This window comes from Tamandua tetradactyla, chromosome 1, assembly GCF_023851605.1.
Source record: "Tamandua tetradactyla isolate mTamTet1 chromosome 1, mTamTet1.pri, whole genome shotgun sequence".
In the NCBI taxonomy this organism is placed as follows: domain Eukaryota; kingdom Metazoa; phylum Chordata; class Mammalia; order Pilosa; family Myrmecophagidae; genus Tamandua; species Tamandua tetradactyla.
The window spans coordinates 66,319,407-66,342,018 of NC_135327.1; the positions used below are offsets into that span (position 1 = coordinate 66,319,407).

General features: G+C 37.1%; 1 protein-coding gene across 1 annotated transcript; it reads right to left on the reverse strand.

Annotated features, from left to right (window-relative positions):
• Nucleotides 1-1,824: 1,824 nt before the first annotated feature.
• Nucleotides 1,825-21,716, reverse strand: H2AZ2 (H2A.Z variant histone 2). The gene is made up of 5 exons (XM_077118479.1): nt 21,577-21,716; nt 18,123-18,200; nt 12,052-12,165; nt 9,858-9,987; nt 1,825-9,082 (listed from the first exon to the last, which is right to left on the reverse strand). Exons 1-5 carry the CDS (start codon nt 21,577-21,579, stop codon nt 9,021-9,023), a joined length of 387 nt encoding a protein of 128 aa, XP_076974594.1. The 5' UTR covers nt 21,580-21,716; the 3' UTR covers nt 1,825-9,020.
• Between the last annotated feature and the right edge of the window lie 896 nt (nt 21,717-22,612).

Here is a 22,612-nt window from a genome sequence, read left to right on the forward strand (position 1 = left end):
AATGTCAAAGGGTGCAACCACTGTGGAAGGCAGTTTGGCGGTTCCTCAAAAAGCTGAATATAGAATTGCCATACGACCCAGCAATACCATTGCTAGGTATCTACTCAAAGGACTTAAGGGCAAAGACACAAACGGACATTTGCACACCAATGTTTATAGCAGCATTATTTACAATTGCAAAGAGATGGAAACAGCCAAAATCTCCATCAACAGAAGAGTGGCTAAACAAACTGTGGTATATACATACGATGGAATATTATGCAGCTTTAAGACAAGATAAACTTATGAACCATGTAATAACATGGATGGACCTAGAGAATATTATGCTGAGTGAATCCAGCCAAAAACTCAAGGACAAATACTGTATGGTCCCACTGATGTGAACGGACATTCGAGAATAAACTTGAAATATGTCATTGGTAACAGAGTTCAGCAGGAGTTAGAAACAGGGTAAGACAATGGGTAATTGAAGCTGAAGGGATACAGACTGTGCAACAGGACTAGATACAAAAACTCAAAAATGGACAGCACAATAATACCTAATTGTAAAGTAATCATGTTAAAACACTGAATGAAGTTGCATCTGAGCTATAGGTTTTTGTTTTGTTTTGATTTTACTATTATTACTTTTATTTTTTTCTCTATATTAACATTCTATATCTTTTTCAGTTATGTTGCTAGTTCTTCTAAACCAATGCAAATGTACTAAGAAATGATGATCATGCATCTATGTGATGATGTTAAGAATTAATGATTGCATGTGTAGAATGGTATGATCTCTAAATGTTGGGTTAATTTCTTTTTTTCCGTTAATTAAAAAAAAAAAAAAAAAGAGAAGGGATAATTGGAGATGAAGGGATACAGACTGTACAACGGGACTGGATATAAAAACTCAGAAATGGACAGCACAATACTACCCAATTGTAATGCAATTATGTTAAAACACTGAATGAAGCTGCATGTGAGGTATAGGTTTTTTGTTTTTGTTTTTTTTGGTTTTTTTTCTTTCTATTATTGTTTTAATTCTTATTCTGTTGTCTTTTTATTTCTTTTTCTAAATCGATGCAAATGTACTAAGAAATGATGAATATGCAACTATGTGATGTTATTAAGAATTACTGATTGTATATGTAGATTGGAATGATTTCTAATTGTTTTGTTAATTCTTTTTTTAATTAATAAAAAAAAAAAGATAAAAGGGCAAAACCACTTGAATTCAAAAATCCACGTGTCTCTATATATGAACCACTAAAATGCAGGCTTTCTAGTTTCTTTCAGCTCCATGTTGGTCATTGTCTATATAAACCTTCAAGTAAACTGAGCAATGTTTGTAAAGTGCTACTGCCAATCCCTTGTGCCTACAGTAGACTCTGTTCAAGGTGCCCTTTGTAGAAGCAGGCATTGGACTTTCTTGTCTGCTGATTTGAGTTCAAATTTCAGCTACACCCCTAAGTGGAACTGGTGTGATGTGTCTAGTTATCAAACATCTCTCAATCTAATTTTTTCACTTGTAAAATGAGGCTATTTCTTCAGATTCACACAGGAGAATTAAATGAGATAAATGCACATCAGGTGCGTGGTAGATGTTCAGCGCAAATGTTTAGTGACCTTCCCTGACTACAGAGAAGTTTTAAGTCTTAAGAGCCAAACTGACTTGCTTCTCATCTCTGTCATACTTCAGATATGTGACCCTGGGGACGTAAATTATGCCTTAATTTATTTGTAAAATGCAGCCAATTAACACCTCTCTTGTGGGGTGGTTGTGTAGAGGAAATGAGACGAGGTCTGTGAAGGGATTCAGCAGAGGGCACAGCACATAGTGAGTAGCTCTGAGCATTTTTTTATTTTTCACAGTCACAGTCACATTGCGAAAGCTGTATCATTATACAATCATCTTCAAGAAACATGGCTACTGAACACAGATCTACAGTTTCAGGCATGTCCCTCTAGCCACTCTAATACACCATCAACTAAAAAGGCGATAGCTACAAAATGCATAAGAATAATCCCCAGGATAACCTCTTGACTGAAATCTCTCTGTTTTTTCTCATTTCTCTCTTCCCCCTTTTGGTTGAGGTTTTCTCAATCCCCTGATGCTAAGTCCCAGCTCATTTTAAGATTTCTGTCTCATGTTGCCAGGGAGGTTTACACCCCTGGGAGTCATGTCGCAGGTAGAGAGGGAGAGGGCAGTGAGTTCACTTGCTGTGTGGCCAAGAGAAAGGCCACATCTGAGCAACAAAAGAGGTTTTCTGGGGGTGACTCTTAGGCCTAATTTTAAGTAGGCTTAGCCTATCCTTTGCAGGGATTAGTTTCATACGAACAAACCCTAAAATTGAGGGCTGGGCCTACTGATTTGGTTGTTCCCACTGCTTGTGAGAATTTCAGGAATTCTCCACATGGGGAAGTTGAATTTCTCCCCTTTCACGCCATTCCTCCAAGGGGACTTTGCAAATACTTCTTTATTCAGTGTTCAAATTACTCTGAGATTTATCAAGGCATCACACTAATCTGGACAAACCTACAAAATCTCAAGCCCTATTCGAGGTTTCATGTGCTTACGGTGTTCTGAGCATTTCTTGATGTATCGTTAGGTCAGCCTGCTTAATTACTTCCTTTGATGGGTAACTCACATTCTCATAGTTTCTAAAACTGAAAGGGATCTTTCAGAGATTATTTACTCCAGCCCACCTCTTTTTACACAGAATATATTTAATTCCATCAATATAAACTAGGAACAACTTTACCAGCAGAAAATGTGGCTATTAGGTACATACAATAAAAGATCAAATCAAGCACATATCCATGGAAAAATTATACCAATTAACTATGTTTAGCATCTTCAATACTAATACTATTGTTAGTATACTACTTTCATTCTTTGCTAAGCAGTACAGGAAAAATTTAAAAATTGATAATCAACTAGCCTGTGTTTTCTGCCATCTGGAAAAAGACAACCACTATTCAATTTTATCATGGAATACATTGATCCAGGTAATGAAACATCCATGAAAAAATAGTTTGGAACCACCATCAGTGGCCAACCCTAATTTTATTCAAGTTATTCATAAAATGAATTATTTCCATTTATACACAAATTCAGATATTTTGCAGTTAGAAATACAACTCAAGTAGCCAAAGATCTTAGAGAGTTTAAAAAGTCTTATTTTCAAAAGTATATACTAAGTTCAGACTTGGCTATTGCCAAATATAGAATCTTTGGAATCTACTTCAATATGTTACAAAGCATTCCTAGCTCTAGAAAACTACTATTATTTGCAGAGGTTAACTTCTATAGGTCCCAAAGAACAGAAGACATCCTGGAGTGAAGGACTCATAATGGAGAGCAGGAGGTGGCAAGTGAGGAAGCCTCTATCTTTAATGAAATGCATTGGATAAAGAGCTTTTTGGTTGAACTGGGCTTCCCTGAAGAATGTGGGCCAGACTGGAAAAAACCAGCCTAACCTTAGGTGTTGAGATTTTAAATTTTACTTGTACATGGCTATTTCAGTTTAGAGAATTTGACAAAAATAAAATTGAGTAATCTGTGTAATTGTCAGAGATGGGATTCATATATTCTAGTTAAAAACTGAACTCTGCAAACCAATGCAACTATGTCACTAGGAAATGGGGTCTTGATGCATTACCTCCTAGTGTCCAGAACCACAATGTCATGTAGCCAGGGAACCACGTGTCTACTCCTTCCTTAGGGAGCTGACCCCTTTGCTGGAGACAAACTCCAGAAGGGAGTGCCCATTCTGAACAAATGTCAGAGCTGATGGGATCTTGTACCCTTAATAATAAAGGACAGCAGGCATATGACATTCAAAGACATAACTGTCTTGATTTCACATATCCCCGGGTTCAAAACAAACAATAATTTACAATTTTCCAAGGGCATTTATTTGAATCTGGGGTGTTTGAAGCTGGAGGACAAAATGAACAAACATAGCTAGCTAAATGCCTAATACTCCTACTTTAACACAATGTTCTTCTCTATTATTTCGCATATTACCAGTTACTGTTGTTTTTGTAGGTTCCATAAAAATACACACTATGATGGCACTTCCAATTGTAGAGGTATCCAGATCCACCTCTTAAGTTGGGGGTTTACTTTTTAACAGAATCACTCTTTACTGACTTCATCAGTAGTGATTTTTAATACTGACCTTGGAACTTTCTGCAGTGGGTCCCCTACACATTGGCCTGGAGTGTTTTGATATTCTGAGTTTTTTTAGTTTGAGCTGCCTATGTTCTTGCTGAGCTCTGATAATAATGGCTCTGCTTTAAAAATGCTGACTGAAAAATGAAAAAGGGAATGTGGTGCTTCTAGGTTAACTATCTTATCTAATTTGAGTCCATTTTATGGAAAAAAAAAAGGAAACAATTCTGACAAGTCAACATTTGTGGAGCCCTCTTTGGGCACCAGGCACTGTGCTAAGTTTTATATACATGCTCCTATTTAATGATCAGAATATATGAGGTAGGTACTACAGTCATCTCCATTTTAGGGAAGAAGACAGAGGCTCACAGAGGGGTAGATCCCTTGTGTGAGGCCACACAGGTAGGTACAACCCAGCAAAGATTCGAGTCCAGGTGTGTCTGACTCCATAAGTATTAGGTATACACCACCTTTAAAATAATGGGGGAAAGCCCAACTCCTCCCTGCTCGCTACTTTAACAAGCCATGACTCTACCTATCAGAGGCCCAAGCAGAAAATGTAAACATTATCCCCATATTAGTTTTCTACTGCTGCCATAACAAATTACCACAAACTAGGCAACTTGAAACCAGTTACTGGGGGTTGAAAATCTGGCCTACTGTGGCTAGATTCCCCACACAGTGTCTTACAAGGCTACAATCAACATTATCTGCTAGGGTTGCAGTTCTCGTGTTTCAGGGTCCTCTTCAAAGATCCCTGGGTGTTGGCAGAATTTGTTTCCTTCTCATATCTTCCAAGTGATCCCCCTCTATCCTCAAGCCAGCAATGATACAATGAGTGTCCTGCTTTTCAGGTTTCTTGTGACTACACTGGGCCCACTGAGATATCCCAGGTTAACCCTTATTTTAATAACACTAATTATATCTGCCAGGTCTCCTTACTTTTAAAGTAACATATATGATAGACACAACACCAGAGAAACAAAGGTCACAGGGACCAAAATTCTATCACAATTCTCCTACCCTCTTCTCTCCCATACACTTACAGACCAAAGCAAAATGTCCTCTCCTTTTGAAAATGCTTCACTGTACCCTCCTGGGTGTTTAAACAGTTACAGTAGTTACATTGGGCCTCATCTAAGCAAGTCAACACCATGCAGAAATGCTAGCTAACTGGTAGAATGTGAAAAGGTCTACCTGGTAGGGAAAGCTCTTCAAGTTTAACATATTTCAGGTGACCCCACTCACTCTGGACTCCCTTTTGGAACAAAAACCCATGAAACTGATATTAGTTATACCCTCACTTCCATTTCCATGGTCTGCCCTTTCCAGTGCATGCAACTCCATACTCTGAGCCTTCTCTTGGAAATGGTGGTGTGGACTGACACTGCAGTAATGTGGAGTTTCCAAAATGCCAAACACAAATATGACAGCTTCAAAATTCAGAACACTGCTAGTTTGCACAAAAAATTGCTGATCTTTTCAGTACATATTCAACCTATTTCTTGGTTTCCCATATCCCAGCGGCTCATGGATCACAAACCTCCTGATCATCTAATATAACATGGTTTGCTCTGAGGACACCTCTTTTTTTTTGAACAAATGACAAACACAGCAGGCAAATAAGGGCCATCCCATAATTATGCAACAACAAAAAAAGAACTGTTAATTGTAGAATCTAGATGCTGAGTATAAAAAATTACACACTGTATAATTAACTTCCTGCATACTTGAAAATCTTCATACTAAAATGTCAAAAAAGAACCAACGCCAACATTTGTCATTACTCCTACCCCAAATCACATGCTCTTTAGGTCATTTTGTCGGAATTTCTCACATATACTTCATTCTTAACTACCACAACATCATTCATTTTGCTTTCCTACACTGGACTCTTTTTTTCAATTGCCCAAAAGCAACTCATTCTTCCAGACCCATTTCAAGTTTTCCCTTCTATTAAAAAAAATTCTTCCCTTTTCTGAAGTGCTATTGTACTTATCTATGCTATATTATTTAAAATACAATTCTGGAATTGTTTTAAAAATGTTTAGGTGTATTAACAATATTAGAGCCCTGTCTTTTATTTTTAAGGTTTCTTTTAGAGACACATATTAAAAGCTGGGCTGCAAGTACATAGGGGCATATTACACTATTCTCCCTACTTTGGGTCATATTTTTCATTAAAAAACAAAACAAAACTCAAAGCATAAATACAGTCTCGGAAATACAGTAGGTAGTCAAATAAAATGAAATCAATATTTGAAGTAGTTATCTAGAAAATTCTAGTAATACGCCCCTATTCAAGCAATTCAGGCCAATAGGTCTAATTATTCTACTTTTTTTTCTACTTTGGTTTCTGAAAACTACTAATATCTCACACAAGAACAAGTTGGGATTCTGACTTAATATAGAAATTTCTTCAAAGCATATGTCCAAAGACAATTCAATCCGAATGAAAATTTCATTTTATCCTACTCTGTAAACTGGTAAGAGCAAAAATGTTATTTTATATAGAATTCCAGCTAACAATGGAGAATGATAGAATATCACCAATTTGACAATTTTATAATGGATGGATTAGACTAACAATATCCAAACTTGATCAATCTTTCAATGCTCCTTTTTTTTTTTTTTTGTATGGGCCGGCACCAGGAATTGAACCCGGGTCTCTTGCATGGCAGGTGGAGAACTCTGCCTGCTGAGCCACCATGGCCCGCCTTGATCAATCTTAATATTACAAAATGAGATGCAAACATGCATTATGTCCTTCCGGCTGTGATGCAATAGAAAGTACTTATCATCAGCTATGAATTATTTTAGCAAAAACACAAAACAGGAACAACCACCAAAAAAAAGCCTCTAGATATTACTAGCAGTTTACAGGAATAGACAAAAATTTTAAGTGATACTGTGAGGACGTACTTGGTAAAACCCAATTCTATAGGACAAACAACTCACTTCATAAATTAGAGAAAAAAGAGGGAAGAGAGACCTATGGATTAAAGAGATCAATCAAATGCAAGGTTGATCTTGTATGGATCCTGATACAAACCTAAATTAAGAGACAAGAGAAATTTGAATACTGGCCAGATATTTGATATTAGAATTTTTTTTGGTTGTTTGAATGTATTAGTTATGTTCTAAAAAGCCCCCCATCTTTAGAAATATACCCTTAAATATGTACACATGAAAATACAATATATGAGGGATGGGGGTTATACTAATCCATTATGGGGAAGGGTTGGGTACAGATACAGTCAAAATAAGAATGACCACAGGATGATAACTGCTCAATTTAGATCATGGGTACATGGGGGTTCATTACACTATTCTCTTTATTTTTGTGTATTTTTCAAATTTTCCATAATAAAATATGTCTTTAAAATGAGTTTTGTTTTGATAGTGTTGTATTACAAAACATTAAAAAATTTCTTCTTTAATGAAGACTTCTAGGCAGAAAAATACAGAGTTCTTCACTGGACCATTAACTGGTACATACTAAGCTCAATTAAATCTCTAACAGTTATTTAGCTCACAAAGAAAAATGATTTTCAATAAAAAAAACCTAAGTAAACCCTAAGAGAGGAGGATACAAGGTGCCCATTATAGTGTAGTAAATTATCGACACTTCTTTGCACCATAAGCTGACCGCGATAGTCTACAATCTACCTGAAAGGACAAAGACTTATAAAAAAAGAATGAGGATTTTTAAACTAGAAAAGGAAAAAAAAAAAACCCCAGCAAAGTGAAAATTAAAAAAAGTGTATTTATAAATACCAATAGGAATCCAGTCAATTTTTCAGGAATAGATAAAAATGCAAATCTAAATAACTGAGCAAAAATGATTTAGACTGGACACACCTCTAAAAAGTAATACATACATGACTTGACAGGGAAGAAGTATTTTTCAATCACTATCGAATGCATAGCTAAGTCTCTATTTACAGAATTCAAATTTCCAAAAGACCACTAAAATTGGAATTTTTAAACCAAACAGCAGAAAACTGAGAAACTTAACTTCAATTCCAGGGAGGAATGTGGGTTCTGGAGTCAAGCAAACCTAGGTTGGAATCCTAGCACTAGGATTCAAAATTTTCTGCCATTTTTCCAGCTACTAATGTTTTCTGGCAAATCATTTAACTTCTGTAAGCCACAGCTTCCACATCTATAAAATGGAGGAAATAAAATGTCCTAATTCATTGGTACATGACATAAAAGTACATAGTACAGGACCTGATACATGATAAGCACTCAATAAATAATTCAAATGATTTTGCTACCCTATTTCATCAATCCTAAATGTACCTTTTCACATTCTTCTATCTCTGAAATTGGGATACATCTTATAACTGATGGCATATCATGGTTTAATTGGCAGAGTTTTTCTTTCTTAGTGGTATATAAAATATTGGTGCATATTATAATCAATAGCATCTTAGATTCAATGAAATTTGGTATTAATCATGGTAAATCTATATTCCCAATTTCTGTTTTCAGATTATTCTGAATAGGATAACCAAATTGAGATTCAAAAAATTTCAAAGTCTGAGCAAAATTTTTCCTATATATCATGAACAAACGGTTTTGAGACAAATTAATTTTGTAAAAAATGGTTTATCAAGTCCATTTTTGTATAAAACACATGGGAGAAACCTAGCCAATCAACACACAATTGTTGCCACATGGAAAGGTACTTTTATCAAACTTTGAATCTAAGAACATACAAATGTTTCTTTATGTCTACGTAATTGTCTATGCTCTTCCATTTAACGTGTTTAAAAATTCAACATATCCCCATTATTTCTTCTGTCCCAGTTACAGTACAATGACAGGGTGAAAGACGGTTGGTTAAAACAACTCTCTAAGCAGTTTTCTGCTGTCCCTTCTTCCCAATCAGAGATTTGTGGATGTGAGGGATCACACCTAGAATGAAATAAAAGTAGCATTATTAAAAATTTCTATAGCTGGTTCTATTTTAACACTTTAGTGGCTCAAGCAAAAAGAGTAATTATACAAAGTATGAAATTTACTACTAATCCCTTTTTGCATTCTGACCCTGTTAAAGTATATACACCAAAGGAACCTTGTGAACAGTCCATGACCGCTCTAAAACTGTATAAAAACGGTGACTTTCTATGCATTTTTCAAGAGAGGAATCACAATTTTTAGGAGATTCTCCAAGAATGTGATCCAAAAGAAATAAGAACCATGAACTGACATCTTCACTATTACAGACCCATTTGATGATCTCAAGCCTTTCAACGGGATAATTCTAAGCAAACTTTCAAGACCATTTTTCAAACAGCTTAAAGAGTATGGAAAATGTTTTAAACATCGGGCTTTAAGTACCATAAATGAAATTTGGACAAAGAACTTGCTAAAATAAAAACATTATAGAGGGCGGGTAATGGTGCAGTAGCAGAGTTCTCGCCTGCCATGCCAGAGACCCAGGTTTGATTTCCGATGCCTGCCCACGCAAAAAAACAAAAACAAAAAACAAAACACTATACACAGCTACAAAAAGAAATATTCATTCAGCTCATGATGAAAAAAGGCCAAGAATTATAACAGACTTAAAACTTATGCAATTGAAGTTTATATACTTTTTAAGTAGCCATTTAAATGCACTAGATTATTGACTCAAATTATGTATTTGTTAGAGACTAGCAATAATGTATGCTCAAAAGGTAATACGTACCACCCCCAGCTATGGTAGCTTTGATAAGAGAATCCAATTCTTCATCACCACGGATTGCAAGCTGCAAGTGACGTGGAGTGATACGCTTTACTTTGAGATCCTTCGAGGCATTACCTGCCAGTTCCAGCACCTACAAGTATTCACGAAATAATAAATAAAATGAAGTATGAAGTTTTTAAGAATTCAATGTATACTTTCAATTATAGCTAAGAAGATAACAGGAAGTATCCAGCAATAGAATGGACAAATAAAACATGGTGTGTACACACAATGGAATATTACTTAGCTGTAAAAAAGGAACAAAGTTCTGAATCATACTACAACATGGATCAGCCTTGAAGACATCATGTTGAGTGAAAATAAGCCAGACAAAAGAACAAATATTTTATGACCTCACTTATATGAAATAAACAGAGTAAGAAAATTCATAGAGATAGAGAGATTATAGGTTTCCAGGGATTGAGTGGAGGTTGGGGAAGGGTGACCCACATGTGTGAGGGGAATATGCAGTTACTGCTTAATGGGTGCAAGTTTGTTTCAGGTGATGAAAAGGTTGAGTTATGGATGTTGGTGATGGCAGCAAAATATTGTGAATGCAAAAATACCGACTTGAGTGGCAAAATCTGAACTGTATTTATTTAACTACAATAAAAAGTTAAAAAAAATCACTAAAGCATCTGTATACGCAACATACATGAAATACAAAAATATATGAACCTACAGTACATTTCTTATATTTAAATTTCTTATATTTCTATACTACCCTTTACTCCCAAAAGTGTATTACTTCACTTGATCCCTTTTATAATCATCATCTGCCCCAGAGCTAAAAATCTGAGTAAGATCTTACTTTCACACAGAAAGAAATTAAAGGGCAAAGGATAATACTGTCTCTTAAACCAAGACTCTAAATACGAACATTTAAAAAAGTTATTTAAATATATCTATGTACTTATTTTTGTATAACCCTTAATGACTGAAATTTATTTCATAATACTTATAGAAAAATTCAATGGGAATTTTCAACCAGAGAAATTTCCAAGTCCCAAATGGTCGTAAAACTGCTCCCCCCTTCCATAAACTATACTGGCATTATAAAACCTTTATGGAAGTAACTAAAGAATAACTCTGCTGAGTCTCCTCATTTAAAAAGAGCAGTGACCCTGAATGTAGATTAGAATCAACTGGTGAAATCAATACCCTAGCCCTATTTTCCCAAGTGTGGGGTGAGCTTGGGCGTCAGCATTTTTGGAAAGTTCCCCAAGTGATTCTAGTGAATCCAAGGTTGAGATGTCAGTATTTCTGATCTGAACTCTTGACTTAGATTTCAGTATTTTCTTTACTTCTACTAAATGACTAAGTATAATTCAATGTTAATAAAGGCCAATGAGAGACAAGTGACTTCGTAAGTTTAATGAAATGATGGTAATAATTAACATATAGGTTAAATCTAAATCCTTCATTGTAGCTCTCAATCCTATCTTTCCTAATAAGAACTCATCTCATTTTTTCTCTTGTCTATCTCTACCATTTGACTTGTATGCAACTGAAATCATTTCTCCTGCCTGGAACCTAGTTTAGTGAGTTTCATGGCTTCCCATTGATTCTCCTTAGGCAGGGTAGGGATGGGGGAAGTGGTGGTCCATTACCTAATAATTTATCTTTCTGAAATGTCAAACTGAGCAAGAAACACAACTGTGTACAACCATGCAGAAAAACAGAAAGAATGATTAGGTACTTTCAGCTTTTAACACTATCATAATATATTTGTGATTTTTAAACGTATCACACTGATAAAGCTTTACCTCACCCCAAATCTTCATTAAGAGATTATGCTGTAATTTAAAAACTACTGCCTGTTAATTACATACATACTTGAATATCCACTTAATTAGTAGTACAGTATTTAAAATCTTTTGTTACCTCATTTAAAGAGAGAACTGTTGACCCTTGCTTTAAAACTTTAAACATCAGTACACTAAAATTCTTTTTGACAGTGCCATTGGGTAATAAGTATTACCTATTCTTTAATAGGTATTCTTTATCTAATACCAATGGGTAACCGGAAAAAACACTACTAAAAAACCAACAACCAGTATATATGTTCTTTTTGAAATATATTCTATGGATTTCAGTCCTTTAGTCTCTAACACCTTTTGGATTCTCATATATACCAGAGATATCCCACACAAACCTCAGCAGTGAGATACTCCAGAATTGCAGCACTATACACTGCAGCAGTGGCACCAACCCTCCCGTGGCTTGTAGTACGAGTCTTCAAGTGTCTGTGGATACGGCCCACTGGAAACTGAAATAGAAACTGTTTTAAGTGAGAAGTACTGAAGAGTCTTAAAATTTTATTACAGAATTTAATAAAAAGTGAAATAATATGAATAAAGCATGAAATTAAAAAAAAAAACTTGGCTGATTCCTAGGACATACATACAGGTTCTAGGAACTGTTAACTGCCAAACAGGTTTGGTTTCTACTATGTATTAACACAGATTGATGACTTGCATCTGCCCTCCTGAGGATATAATAAGTCTTAAAAAATAAACCACATATTTGTTCAGGTTAGTGTGATGCCCCAATATAACTCAGAGTAATTTGGGCAGTAAATAAAGCTGTATTTGCAAAGTCTCCTTGGGGGACTGGTGAGAAACAGGAAAATACTAAACTTCCCCATTTGGAGAATTTCTGATAATCTAGCAAGCAGTGGGGACAACCAAATCAACTGAGCCCTCAATCTTGGGGTCACCCCTAAGAAACATTCCTGCAAAGGAGAGGCTAAGCCTACTTAAAATTAGGCCTAAGACCCAAGAGAACCTCTTTTGTTGCTCAAATGTGGCCTGTCTCTCTCCAGCCAACACAACAAAAACTCACCACCCTCCCCGTCTACATGAGACATGACTCCCAGGGGTGTGGACCTTCCTGGCAACATGGAACAGATCCTAGAATGAGCTGAGACTCAGCATCAGGGGATTGAGAAAACCTTCTCGACCAAAAGGGAGAAGAGCAAAATGAGACAAAATAAAATGTCAGTGGCTGAGAGATTCCAAACAGAGTCGAGAGGTTATCCTGGAAGTTACTCTTACGCATTAAATAGATATCACCTTGTTAGTCAAGATGTAGTGAAGAGGCTGGAGGAAACTGCCTGAAAATGTAGAGCTGTGTTCCAGTAGCCATGTTTCTTGAAGATGACTGTATAATGATACAGCTTTCACAATGTGACTGTGTAATTGTGAAAACCTTGTGTCTGATGCTCCTTTTATCTACCTTATCAACAGGCGAGTAAAACATGTGGAATAAAGATGAATAACAGGGGGAACAAATGTTAAAATAAATTTAGAGTGAAATGCTGGTGATCAGTAAGGGGGAGGGGCGGGGGTATGGTATGTATGAATTTTTTTCTGTTTCCTTTTTCTGAATAGAAGCAAATGTTCCAAGAAATGATCATAATGATGAATATGCAACTATGTGATGGTATTGTAAATTACTGATTATGTATGTAGAACGGAATGATCAAAAGTTAAGAATGTTTATGTTTGGTGTTTTTTTGGGTATTTTAAAAAAAATTAAAAAATTAACAACAAAAAAAATCAGGCCTATGAGTCACCCCCACAGAACCTCTTTTGTTGCTCAGATGTGGCCTCTCTAAGCACTTAGCAGGTGAACTCACTGTGCGATACATGGGCCATGATTCACAGGTATGTAACTCTCCCTGGAAATGTGGCATAGAATCCTGGGACAAGCCGTGACCTAGCATCAAAGCCTTGAAAAAGCCTTCTTGACCAAAAAGGGGAGGAGAGAAATGAGACAAAATAAAGTTTCAGTGGTTGAGAGATTTCAAACACAGCTGAGAGGTTATCGTGGAGGTTATTCTTATGCATTATACAGGTGGTCCTTCTCAGTTTATGGTGCACTGTAGTGGCTGGAAGGAAGTACCTGAAACTGCTGAGCTGTGTTCCAGTAGCCTTGAATCTTTTTTTTTCTTTAAATTTTTATTGATAAAACCAAGCAACATACAAACACAAACATGCTATTTTTTTAATGGTATATTTTTAAGTTAATTTTTAATTTTTTTAAAAAATACCAAAAAACTCCACCAAACGCAAACATTCTTAACTTTTGATCATTCCGTTCTACATATATGATCAGTATTTCACAATACCATCACATAGTTGCATATTCATCATCATGATCATTTCTTGGAACATTTGCACCTATTCAGAAAAAGAAAACAGAAAAAAATTCATACATACCATACCCCCGCCCCTCCCCCTTACTGATCACCAGCATTTCACTCTAAATTTATTTTAACATTTGTTCCCCGTTATTCATCTTTATTCCATATGTTTTACTTGCCTGTTATAAGGTAGATAAAAGAAGCATCAGACACAAGGTTTTCACAATCACATAGTCACACTGTGAAAGCTGTATCATTATACAGTCCTCTTCAAGAAACATGGCTACTGGAACACAGCTCTACATTTTCAGGCAGTTTCCTCCAGCCTCTTCACTACATCTTGACTAACAAGGTGATATCTATTTAATGCGTAAGAGTAACCTCCAGGATAACCTCTCGACTCTGGAATCTCTCAGTCACTGACATTTTATTTTGTCTCATTTTGCTCTTCTCCCTTTTGGTCGAGAAGGTTTTCTCAATCCCCTGATGCTGAGTCTCAGCTCATTCTAGGATTTCTGTCCCACGCTGCCAGGAAGGTCCACACCCCCTGGGAGTCATGTCCCACGTAGACAGGGGGAGGGTGGTGAGTTTGCTCGTTGTGTTGGCTGGAGAGAGAGAGGCCACATCTGAGCAACAAAAGAGGTTCTCCTGGGGGTGACTCTTAGGCCTAATTTTAAGTAGGCTTGACCTATCCTTTGAAACATGAATAGTCTTAACATATGAACATTCCATACTTGGTGTGCAATCAATGGCTCACAATATTATCAACTAGTTGTATATTCAGTACCATGATCATTTCTTAGAACATCTGCATCACTCCAGGAAAAGAAATAAAAAGAAAAAAGAAACTCATACATACCATATCCCTTGCCCCTACCACTCATTGATCACTAATATTTTCCTCTACCCAAGTTATTTCAACATTTGTTCCCCCTATTACTTATTTTTAATCCATATTTTTTACTATGTGATATTGTGAGCCACTGATTGTACACCATGTATGGAATGTATGCATGTGAAGATTTGTCAACAAACATATTAAAAGAAGAGAACAACAAAAAAAAGTTAAACATATACCAACCACATGATACAGGCATCACACTCCTTATTTACCCAAGAGAAAAGAAAATATATGTCCATACAAAGACTCATACATTAATGTACATAGCAGTCATGTTTACAATAGTCAAAATATGGAAACAATGCAAAAAAGAGATGTATGCATAAACAAATCATAGTATAGCTTTACAGTGTTATATTATTCAGCAATGAAAAGAAATGAACTATTGATGTACCTACTAAAGACCTAGCTCCTTATATGTTGATGACTTTCACCTCTTCTTGGAACACTTCCCTCATTAACCCAATCCAAAATCAATCATCCCATTACTCTTGGTTTCCTAGCACCTTAAATAAGCAAAGTTTAAAATTTACATATAACTAGGGTAAGTTTCCAGAAACCTACAACCTCCAGATGGGTCCCTGGACCAGATAAGTCCTGAAACCTATAGGGCCCAGCCTCTCCAAAATATCAGCTAGTTCCATCTCTCTACTCCATATTATTGACAGCCCCCTCCAACATGAAAAAGTGAGAATGGCAACAGCCCAAATACCTCAAAAGAGTAGGACAGAAAAATCAAAGGTGATAGTGGAGTTATGCAGAGAGGGTAGAGTTTAACAAACGAATATGATTGCTGAATCACTGAATTGATATGTTTTGGTGTCAAGTATCTTAGAGCAGTTGTAAGTAAAAACCTAAAATTGTGAAACTGTAACCCATACCAAACTCTGAAATCTGCTGTACAACTAATTGTTGTGCTGTGCTTTGAAATTTGCTTTGAATATATGTTATTTTTCACAAAAAAGAAAAAAAAGTCAATTGTGGTGATAAATAAGTATTTAAGCCTTCTAGGCTCCTATAATTTGGAGCAGCTAGAAGGAGAAATCTGAGAGGATGGTATGGTAGCCCATGACAAACTCTACGATCTGTTCTGTAACTACTTGTTGAAGAGTGCTTTGAAAACTATTGCTTTTTTCTTTCTTTGCTTTGTATATATATTATACAATAAAAAAAGTAAAATAAACCACAGAGCCTTATGAATTAACTTTACCATAACATGGAAAATTTCATTATTAAATGAAGGGAAACTATGTTTTGCTGTCATCAACTGGACTTTCAACATGTCTTGACAATTATATTTGTATCTAATTGATTCCCTAAAATAACCACATGCTATTCTGAACCTCTACCACCTTGTTCAGGCCTCTAATTCCACTCTTCCTTCCTCATTTTCAAGAGACAATCTGCTATCTAAGAAAAATCAACACCATTCTCTCATTCTTATTTTTTCTTCCTACTTTCTGAGGAAAGGGCTCTTTCTCAATTCCAAAGTATCCTCATCCCATCTGTCTGCCTTCAACTACCCCCCAACATATCTGCTACGCACTTTCCTCACTCCTATATGTCCCATCATTTCAGTATCTACAATTACTTTCCTCCCTCACAAAATTTCTGCAGACTCAATTTAAAAATTTCGAATTTGTGTATTAAAGTTGTGACAATTCAAACGTATGTGAAGTTTGAAAAAGTTAGCAGTTTGGATTATATCACTCAGTCTAAAACTGAGGCTATTAGGGGAATATTCAGAGAACTAATGTATAACTTGTTAAGCTATCAAAAATTATATTTCATCCTGAAACTTAATATACTACTACAAATGCCTTCCTTCAAAAGAAAACTAGATCCAGCACCATGGAATTGAGAAAGCTGTCTTGACCAAAAGGAGGAAGAGACAATTGAGACAATGTTCTAGTGGCTGAAAGATTTCAGAGTCAAGAGGTTATCCTGGAGGTTATTCTTATGCATTATATAGATATCCCTTTTTAGTTTCTGGTGTATTGGAGTGGCTGGAGTGAAGCACCTGAAGCTGTTGAGCTGTGTTTCAGTAGCCTTGATTCTTGAAGACTACTGTAAATCATAAAACTTTTAAAATGTGACTGTGCGATGGTGAAAACTTGTGTCTGATGCTCCTTTTATCCAGTGTGTGGACAGATGAGTACAAAAACATTGATAGAAAATAAATAAATATCATAGGGGGATAAGGGGTAAAAGAAATCGGAGAGACTGAAATACTAGTGGTCAATGAGAGGGAGGGGTAAGGGGTATGCGCTATATGAGTTTTCTCTTTTTTTTTTTAAATTTCTTTTTCTGGAGTGATGCAAAAGGTCTAAAAACAATCATGGTGATGAATACCATGTGATGATATTGTCAGCCACTGAATGTATACCACATACAGACTGTATGTGTGTGAGGATTTGTCAATTAAAAAAAAGGTAATCAGTATTCTTATTTCTATCACCAGGAGTTTCATAATTGTTATGGAATCATACAGTATTTACATTTTTGTGTCTTGCTTCTTCTGCTTAACATAAAAGTTTCTGGTATTCATTTATGTTGTATAATGTATCAATTAAGTTATTCTTTATAAATATTTCAGTAGCTTTCCACTGTAATCAACTACTAAAATTTGTTTTTCTATTCCCCTAATAATAATTAGACTTGTTTTTAGTTTTAGGCAACTATAAAATAGGATATTATAAAATAAAGCTGCTTTAAGCAATCTTTTGCAAAAGAAACAGAGCTTGCACACTTCATTATGACATAACTTATTAAAGAACTAGGAACATAATTAAAATCTAGAAATAAAAGACTTCAATAGAATCAAATTGCCAAATTTATTTAAGGCCTTTTCCTAACTGGTTCTCATTTAAAAGAAGAGAATATAAATTAAAAAACAGATGCTTTATGATTTAAATCTTGGCCAATCACTCTCATTGTTATTAAAAGTCAGTGGTACTAATGCTTGTCTACCATGCGGGAGACCTGAGTTTGATTTCTGGCAGATGTGCACGCGTACACATACACACACATACACACACATACACACACACACACACACACACACACATGCACACAAAGCCAGCAGTACTTCAGAAGAACATTTTTGTAACTTAAATGAAACATCTACGGGTCATGAAAATAATTTAACTGATGAACTATTACAGTAAGGATATATTACCTGGAGTCCAGCTCTTTGTGAGCGAGATACTGCTTTAGCTTTGGCCTTCCCACTGTCTTTTCCAGCTTTGCCTCCAGCCTAAGTGGGAAAAAAAAGTTTCTGATAAAGAGCTGAATATGTTATTTAAAAACATTCAGGAAACAAAACTTTTTCTAGTTTTACTTTAGATGGTTAACAAAAATCTGTGATCTCCTTCCTCATTGTAAATATACATGTGATTGTACCACCTTATATTCATTTCTATAAAAATTGAAACCAAATATTAAATGCCTATCAAAAATCTGAGATTTATAAAAATCTGAACATATTTCTCAATTTTCAGGTCAAAGAATCTAGACGAAGTCATTATAACTGCTCTTTCATGCATGCTTGAAATATTTTATGAAATAATTTATTAAAATGTCAATATAACATACATGATTCCCAGAGAAATAGTCAGAACTTAGCTATTCTGGGAGGACAAACAAAACAATCAAAAACCTTCAAACTCCTATTATAGAAGTTAAATTTGCTTTCAAATGATGGAAAATAATTATTTCACAAATAATCTTAATGTCCACCAAATCACGATATGTGAATACAATTGAGTATATTATACAGACATTTCAACAAATGAGGCACAGAAAAATGTGCTGATGTGGAACAAGCCACAACATTTCTAGGTGAAAAAGGCAAGATCTATCCACGTGCAGTGAGCTCCTGTGTTTGTATGAAGATGGGGTAGATAGAGGATGTGTGTGTATACACATATTTCACACAGAAATATATTTTGTGTATATTTGGAGGGAATACCAAAATGTGATGTGAGAGGGAAACTAATTTTATCTTTTGTACTTCATGATTTTACCATTTAAGTCTTTTTTTTTCATTGTAGAAAAAAAGCTAGTTAAAAAATAAACAGCTCACAATATTGACTAGCTGTTTGAGGGACTGTATTTTCAAAAGTAGAGGGTAAAGTTTGAAATGCATATCCCCCTGTAATGCTTACCTTAAAAACTTTTTAAGGTAAAATCAATTATGTATAGTCCCCTAATTGCATGTTACAGCAGATTTGATATTTATCTCCCAAAATCATACCGGGGATGGGGGGGGGGGGGGGACAACCAAAAAGCCTGCCTTGAAAGATAATAAAGCAAGAAAAAGGTCTAGGTAATATTTCATTTTCTCTTTCTTACATTCAAGAATTTTACAAGAGAACTGACTTAGAGTCAACAGAAAATTGAGAACCTCTAGATGTCTCATATATTTTAATAATTTCTGACTATATTACTATACAAGAAAAAGATATTGTATCATTTTTGGATTTCTGAGGTTAACTATGTCACAATTTATTCAAAGAAAGACATCTTTATTGATTCACATATTTATCCTAGCAACATTTTAAAAACTCTCAACTAGTGCATGAGTCTAAAATAACTGTCTATAACTGGACTAGAAAATAAAAACTACCTATTAATTAAAAGCCACCAACTGCAAAATTAAGCTTTTAACTGAGTGTCCCAAATTATACTAGCATCACTCTGCTTAAAGCCATTGTATCTTTACTGTTTCAAATCCATTTTATCTGTTGCTTATTCTACTTACATTTTAAGAAGTAAAAATAAAGTCAGTTTCTAAAAGTCCCAATATATTAAATGAAAAATTTCAAGTTTTAGCAATCGTACATTTCTGATAGTTAACAAAAACAAAGTTTTAGGGTATCAAATTTGTCTGAATATAAACTACAATAACTGGATAGTTATTTTCTCTTCATAGTCTCCCCACACTGTACATATACTCTCCCAAATTTGAACCTTCATTTTAATGTTGATGACTGAGCAAACAAAAGCAATATAATAATTTTTATTTTAAGAAATGAATTAATGTCAACCTGGGTTAAACCTCTTGGTGGAAAACAGAATACATATCACTCAGAAAAATTTAAAAACTAGATACTGAGATATTTTCATATTGGTGTAAAACATATGCACGTACTTCCCCTCAAGTTTAAAACCTTAAAAAAAAGGATACAATGTAAATTAGGTCAATTGACAGATTCAAGAATGCCAACTTTTGTTATTTTCAGTTACTGTTAAATGGATACCAAATACATAGCACATCTCTAGAGATTAATAAGAAACATCCTGAAATCAGCAAGGATCATAAAAATCAGTCTGACTTACAAATTGGATGTAATCAGCACCTCAGTTTGTGATAGTACTTTACTATGTGTCACTGTACCAAAACTGCAAACTGTAAATTGAGGCAACTATCCATAAAGTCTATTCCAGTTGTAAGACTTGGGAATTTTACAATATCCAAAATTTGTTTCCTCTCTTTTGGCCAGTTAACAGTGAGTTCTATCACATTTCATACACGTTACATCAGGCAATATCTAGTATTATCTGCGGTATGAGGGATGACAGCCTAGGCTTAACTTTTACACGGGCAGCTCCGGTTGAAGTAACCTGTCTTAAGACAGAAAGCTTAAAGCAGGAATATCAACACAAATAAGGTCTCATGGTAAGAGTAGTAGTACTATCTTCACACAATCTTTCAGGCAATGTTTATTCTTGAGCACTTTCTCCTTCCCTCAGCTTTACAATGGGCTGGAGTTCACTTTCACTTTTTAAAAGCCACACTTTTCTCACCTAGATATGCGTTTTAGGAAAAATAATTTACGATGGAAAATTTATGGCAGGGGCCAAGAGGGGTCCAACTGTAGAGTGAAAACCGCGAACTGCAAGGGTATCAAGATATGGGGATTGATCCTTCATCTGTACAATAACTTATAATCATTTATACAGTTTCCATCTACGAAACCACAGTTTTGTAACTCAAAAAACCTCGAACCTAAACACACACCCCTGCTTTCTCCGTACAAGGGTAAGTAATAGCGTGAAAGACTAACTTCTCTAGCGTCTCCCGTCTGCTCTCACTTTGTGCAGAGCTAGTATGCTCAAGAACAAACACTTATTTCTATATTTCAAAAGCGAACCAAATCGTTTGATCGTTTCTAACTTCCTCCTCCTTTCGGCAATCGAAAAATCTTTACCCGACGCCAAGCCCGCAGCTCGGCTAGGACGGACCTATTTTGCTCCGAAGCCAACTTCGGGGACGTTGCTCTATCGACGATCTCCGCGCCTCCTGGGACAGCTTGGACCGCGAAGTCCGGGCTCGTTCCCTTCGCGCCCGGGCTTTTGGCGCGGGATTTAAAGCGGAGGGGGCCGCGTGCTGCCCCCGAGAAAGCGCGGAGACGGCTCGGCGAGGACGCGGGGCCGGGAGGAGCGACCCGGAAACTCCGAGCTCAACAGGTAGCGGCCGCGGAACGGCGAGAGGGTAGGGCCGGGACTCGCTGGGCCGCGTCCGACGCCCGGGGGTGAGGGAAGGTCTCCCGTGCGACCCCCGCAACTGTCCCCGTGGCCCCAGGCCCTCGACTTGGGGTAGGGGAGTGCTGGCCTGCTCCGGCCCTCACCATGGTCTCGGCGCTGCTCCCGGCGCGCTGCTTCCACCCGTCTGCTCTGACGCGGCGCCGAATCTACTCCGATCGGCCGCGCGCGCCGCACCTGCTCCCCCTCCCGAGCCGCCGCAGCCGCCGCGTTCTCGCAGCCCCAACCGCCGCCGCCGCCGCCGCCGCCACCGCCGCCGGGGCCCAGACAATACCCACGTCCCGCCTCGCACCTCAGCTGCCAATGCCCGTTCGCCTTGTTTGTTTGAACCCTCGGAGCCAGCCAATCGCACGCGTCCTTCTAGCCCGACTCCGCCCCACCTTCACCGCCTCCCTAACGGCTGTTTGCTTTTGCACACGGCGCGCGGAGGCGGGGCCTCAGGCTCCAACTCCGCCGGGTTTGTACGCGAAGTGGGCGGGAGGAGCACAGAGCTTCCACCTGTCTCCGCTCGCCGAAGCCGGATGAGCAGAAGCTTAGGCCAATAGGGCAAGACGCTTGGCGGAAGCGAGCCAATAAAAACGTCGCCCGCGACAAGGTAGGCTGGCCTCCGGGATTGACAGCAAGATTAGCCATTGGCTGCAGCGCTTTGCGGCGGTTATTGCTTTCCCGCCCATTCTCGGCATCAGTTTTCCCGGTTCTGGGACTCGTTTGGGAGGGTAATGGCTAACGGGTGTCGCTTCTTCTGGCGGTTTGTCACACAGACTTCGAGTTTCTTAGTCCGATGTAGGGTTTGTGGGTCTTCGCATCCCGGCGGGCAATATCAGGGTCGGAGGAATTTCGCTCTCAGTAGCCCTCTCGCTGTCATACTTTTCTGGTTCTTTAACTTCCAATCTCATTCTTTTTCTCCGGGCTCCCCGCGGGGCTAACGGCAATGTCGCCTCAGCGTAGGAGCGGTGACCCCTTTGGCAAGGTTCCACTTGGCCTTCTTCGTTTACTTTATTTTCTTTCTGCCGTGAGGTTAAAAGTTTGGGGGAAGTTCTAGCTAAAGTAAGGTTTATTTCTTCAATAAATGAAGAAAAAGTCTGCAGAATGAAAATACCTTTCCCTGGAAAATTTTGGGAA

Excerpts from the sequence above, each read along its gene's own strand:
- H2AZ2 (XM_077118479.1), bottom strand. Across the intron at positions 12,166-18,122 it reads CACAAAGAGCTGGACTCCAG|TTTCCAGTGGGCCGTATCCA; the intron begins GTAATATATCCT and ends TTTCTATTTCAG. Across the intron at positions 9,988-12,051 it reads TGGAGTATCTCACTGCTGAG|GTGCTGGAACTGGCAGGTAA; the intron begins GTTTGTGTGGGA and ends GAATACTTGTAG.